General features: G+C 48.8%; 1 protein-coding gene across 1 annotated transcript; it reads left to right on the top strand.

Annotated features, from left to right (window-relative positions):
* The first annotated feature begins 238 nt into the window (after nucleotides 1-238).
* LOC138977905 (uncharacterized) lies at nucleotides 239-2,626 on the top strand. Its single transcript, XM_070350510.1, has 2 exons — nucleotides 239-252; nucleotides 2,227-2,626. Exons 1-2 carry the CDS (start codon nucleotides 239-241, stop codon nucleotides 2,624-2,626), a joined length of 414 nt encoding a protein of 137 aa, XP_070206611.1.
* The last annotated feature ends 3,014 nt before the right edge of the window (nucleotides 2,627-5,640 follow it).

The raw sequence follows: 5,640 nt of genomic DNA, 5'->3' as shown, positions 1-5,640 counted from the left end.
GGTATACTGTAAAGACCCACTCCGCCTCATAACTGTGTCCGTCACAGGCAATGGCTACATCAAGGTATACTGTAAAGACCACTCCGCCTCATAACTGTGTCCGTCACAGGCAATGGCTACATCAAGGTATACTGTAAAGACCCACTCCGCCTTATAACTGTGTCCGTCACAGGCAATGGCTACATCAAGGTATACTGTAAAGACCCACTCCGCCTCATAACTGTGTCCGTCACAGGCAATGGCTACATCAAGGTATACTGTAAAGACCACTCCGCCTCGACGAAATGAGCATTGTTCACCGGTCAAAACAAATCACAACATACAATAACAGAAGAAACGTACTATTTTAAATGGTCGTTCCAAACTTAATAAAAAAAATGTTTAAAAGACACAAGCTATACTCAACCAAATCATCAGAACACGAAACAACAGAAGAACGCAGCCCGGCTTTGAACAGTCAGTACTGAAGACAGTCCGACTCGCCGTCTCTGACCTGGCCAGGCTTTTACATTGGATACGAACATCCCTCCACTTGGTCACATACCATCCCTCCACTTGGTCACATACCATCCCTCCACTTGGTCACATACCATCCCTCCACTTGGTCACATACCATCCCTCCACTTGGTCACATACCATCCCTCCACTTGGTCACATACCATCCCTCCACTTGGTCACATACCATCCCTCCACTTGGTCACATACCATCCCTCCACTTGGTCACATACCATCCCTCCACTTGGTCACATACCATCCCTCCACTTGGTCACATACCATCCCTCCACTTGGTCACATACCATCCCTCCACTTGGTCACATACCATCCCTCCACTTGGTCACATACCATCCCTCCACTTGGTCACATACCATCCCTCCACTTGGTCACATACCATCCCTCCACTTGGTCACATACCATCCCTCCACTTGGTCACATACCATCCCTCCACTTGGTCACATACCATCCCTCCACTTGGTCACATACCATCCCTCCACTTGGTCACATACCATCCCTCCACTTGGTCACATACCATCCCTCCACTTGGTCACATACCATCCCTCCACTTGGTCACATACCATCCCTCCACTTGGTCACATACCATCCCTCCACTTGGTCACATACCATCCCTCCACTTGGTCACATACCATCCCTCCACTTGGTCACATACCATCCCTCCACTTGGTCACATACCATCCCTCCACTTGGTCACATACCATCCCTCCACTTGGTCACATACCATCCCTCCACTTGGTCACATACCATCCCTCCACTTGGTCACATACCATCCCTCCACTTGGTCACATACCATCCCTCCACTTGGTCACATACCATCCCTCCACTTGGTCACATACCATCCCTCCACTTGGTCACATACCATCCCTCCACTTGGTCACATACCATCCCTCCACTTGGTCACATACCATCCCTCCACTTGGTCACATACCATCCCTCCACTTGGTCACATACCATCCCTCCACTTGGTCACATACCATCCCTCCACTTGGTCACATACCATCCCTCCACTTGGTCACATACCATCCCTCCACTTGGTCACATACCATCCCTCCACTTGGTCACATACCATCCCTCCACTTGGTCACATACCATCCCTCCACTTGGTCACATACCATCCCTCCACTTGGTCACATACCATCCCTCCACTTGGTCACATACCATCCCTCCACTTGGTCACATACCATCCCTCCACTTGGTCACATACCATCCCTCCACTTGGTCACATACCATCCCTCCACTTGGTCACATACCATCCCTCCACTTGGTCACATACCAATAATCAACACTCCCATTGCTTACTGTGGTGAGTGGGAATGTTTTCAATGAGTTAGATTTGTAAAAGCCACTTTTGAAATGAGCCACTTTGAGAAATGAATTGACTAAATAAATGTAACTCAGCCAAGCAATCAGCCGTCAGGATATTGACTGCTGGTATGTGTCCAAGTGTTGAAAAGGGCACCAGTGTAAAATGTATACTTGAGAAAAACAACTGTGCCCCTAGAGCACCCAGAATTTTCATTTGTGGTATGTGACCTAATGGAGGGATCGACTTATCCCAAGTAAAAGCCTGACGGGATCTGAGACGGTGGGGGGGGGGGGGGGGGGAGACGGTGGTGGGGGGAGACGGTGGGGGGAGACGCTGGTGGGGGGAGACGCTGGTGGGGGAAGACGGTGGGGGGCAGTGTTTTCAAGGCGGAGTGGACCTTTAACCAGCAAGCCAGACACAACGAGGCAGTCACCAGCAATCACCAGCAATCACCAGCAGTCACCAGCAATCACCAGTAATCACCAGCAGTCACCAGCAATCACCAGCAATCACCAGCAATCACCAGCAATCACCAGCAGTCACCAGCAATCACCAGCAATCACCAGCAATCACCAGCAATCACCAGCAGTCACCAGCAATCACCAGCAATCACCAGCAGTCACCAGCAATCACCAGCAATCACCAGCAGTCACCAGTAGTCACCAGCAATCACCAGCAGTCACCAGCAATCACCAGCAATCACCAGCAGTCACCAGCAGTCACCAGCAGTCACCAGCAATCACCAGCAATCACCAGCAGTCACCAGCAATCACCAGCAATCACCAGCAATCACCAGTATGTCGTTAACGACGTGTCAGTTTAAGAAAAGATGACACAGTTAATTATCTGCTGCACGAAATAACAATTAACAATAATCATTTCATGGAACGACACATAATGATCTCATTTACCCCACCCACTTTGTATTGAATGACACAATTGTTGACACATAATTATCTCATTTACCCCATCCACTTTGTATTGAATGACGCAATTGTTGACACATAATTATCTCATTTACCCCACCCACTTTGTATTGAATGACGCAATTGTTGACACATAATTATCTCATTTACCCCACCCACTTTGTATTGAATGACGCAATTGTTGACACAGCATATAGTGGTGCATTGATACGGCGGTCCAGTAGTTTCTATATTGAGTTCATCTCAGCGGCACCAACCTGCTCACGGTGGTTTGATCCATAAAGATGTTAAAATCCATGAGGATACCATCCCACTTGTCACTGACATCCTACATCCGGTGTTTGTGTGTGTGTCAGTGTGTGTGTGTGTGTCAGTGTGTGTGTGTGTGTGTGTGCGTGCGTGTGTGTGTGTGTGTGTGTGTGTGCGTGTGTGTGTGTGTGTGTGTGTGTGTGTCAGTGTGTGTGTGTGTGTATGTGTGTGTGTGTGTTCGTGCGTGCGTTGCTGCGTGCGTGCGTGCTCGTGTGTGTGTGTGTGTGTGTGTGTGTGTGTGTTCGTGCGTGCGTTGCTGCGTGCGTGTGTGCTCGTGTGTGTGTGTGTGTGTGTGTGTGTGTGTGTGTGTGTGTTCGTGCGTGCGTTGCTGCGTGCGTGTGTGTTCGTGTGTGTGTGTGTGTGTGTGTTCGTGCGTGCGTTGCTGCGTGCGTGTGTGCTCGTGTGTGTGTGTGTGTGTGTGTGTGTGTGTGTGTGTGTGTGTGTGTGTGTGTGTGTGTGTGTGTGTGTGTGTGTGTGTGTGTGTTCGTGCGTGCGTTGCTGCGTGCGTGTGTGCTCGTGTGTGTGTGTGTGTCTGTGTGCATGTGTGTGTATGTGTGTGTGTGGGGGGGGGGTGGGGGTGGGTGTGTGTTTCACTGTGTTGTTTTGTGTTTTCAGTCTGGATCTTCCAGCGAGTGATTGTACGACCTTGCCTATTTTGTCAGATCAGAGGTAAAGACAGGACAGCTGGCCTGAGGACATTAAAGGCACAGTAAGCCTCCCGTAAAGCATCACAGATACTGTCAGGCTTTTACACACAGTACAAACACCCTTCCATTTGAACGCTCACCACAGCCGTTTGTTCCGTGCATAGTCAGAGGTACATAATAACGTGCTATTGTAGATAAGCTTACATCGAGTCGCATTCAAATTACTAACTGTCGACTATATTGTGAAAAAGGGAAACTGGATCACACGGGTTCACGATGTCTCAGGGGTAAGATAAACCACGCAAAAATAAATTCTTTGAAAATTGCTTGCTCTTCACGGACGGCACCTAGGATGTTCTCAAGCGGTGAGTGTTTAAATGAAAGGGTGTTTGTACTGTGTGTAAAAGCCTGACAGTATCTGTGATGCTTTACGGGAGGCTTATTGTGCCTTTAAGTATATGCGTGTTGGTTGTCGTCTTCAAACATTAACGTGTGTGTGTGTGTGTGTGTGTGTGTGTGTGTGTGTGTGTGTGTGTGTGTATGTGTGTGTGTGTGTGTGTGTATGTGGGTGTGTTTGTGTGTTAACGTGCGTGCGTACGTGTGTGCGTGCATACGTCAGTGTGTGTGCGTGCGTACGTATGTGCGAGCGTACGTACGTGTGTGTGCGTGCGTAAGTACGTACGTGCGTGCCACGGTGCGTTCGTGCGTGCGTGCTAGCGCACGAGTGCGATCTTTTTCATTAGTTTGTCTTCGTGTCTCTTGCCTTTCCGACTTGTTTACTGTCTAATGTCTTGTGGTGTGTCCTGTCTTTCCGACTTGTTTACTGTCTAATGTCTTGTGGTGTGTCCTGTCTTTCCGACTTGTTTACTGTCTAATGTCTTGTGGTGTGTCCTGTCTTTCCGACTTGTTTACTGTCTAATGTCTTGTGGTGTGTCCTGTCTTTCCGACTTGTTTACTGTCTAATGTCTTGTGGTGTGTCCTGTCTTTCCGACTTGTTTACTGTCTAATGTCTTGTGGTGTGTCCTGTCTTTCCGACTTGTTTACTGTCTAATGTCTTGTGGTGTGTCCTGTCTTTCCGACTTGTTTACTGTCTAATGTCTTGTGGTGTGTCCTGTCTTTCCGACTTGTTTACTGTCTAATGTCTTGTGGTGTGTCCTGTCTTTCCGACTTGTTTACTGTCTAATGTCTTGTGGTGTGTCCTGTCTTTCCGACTTGTTTACTGTCTAATGTCTTGTGGTGTGTCCTGTCTTTCCGACTTGTTTACTGTCTAATGTCTTGTGGTGTGTCCTGTCTTTCCGACTTGTTTACTGTCTAATGTCTTGTGGTGTGTCCTGTCTCAATGTGTGGTCAGCATCATACGCGGTGTTGCCAGGACTCAGGAGGGAACTGCAGCACGCGGCAGAGAGGGTGGACCAACATTGCTGCAACGTCTCACAGGCACCTGGAGTCTTCGTCGCCGTCGTCATTGGGTGTAAGAATGTCACAAGTTGTTGTGAAAACGTCATAGAACTCCGCGACACTGATTAGAATGAAAGTAGCTTGTTCATGCCAAAGCATGTGATCCGCCCTTTGAGGTGGTTCCGCATAACTCTAACTTATCCCATTGCACGTGTTACGAGTTGCACATGTTACGATGTGCACGTGTTACGAGGTGCACATGTTACGAGGTGCACATGTTACGAGGTGCACATGTTACGAGGTGCACATGTTACGAGGTGCCCATGTTACGAGGTGCACGTGTTACGAGGTGCACATGTTACGAGGTGCCCATGTTACGAGGTGCACATGTTACGAGGTGCACGTGTTACGAGGTGCACGTGTTACGAGGTGCACATGTTACGAGGTGCACATGTTACGAGGTGCACGTGTTACGAGGTGTACATGTTACGAGGTGCACATGTTACGAGGTGCACATGTTACGAGGTGGCACGTGTTACGG

The sequence above is a fragment of the Littorina saxatilis genome, linkage group LG10 (genome assembly GCF_037325665.1).
Source record: "Littorina saxatilis isolate snail1 linkage group LG10, US_GU_Lsax_2.0, whole genome shotgun sequence".
Lineage (NCBI taxonomy): Eukaryota > Metazoa > Mollusca > Gastropoda > Littorinimorpha > Littorinidae > Littorina > Littorina saxatilis.
Note: the sequence above shows the minus strand (reverse complement) of the source record. Positions and strands in the feature narration are given on the sequence as shown.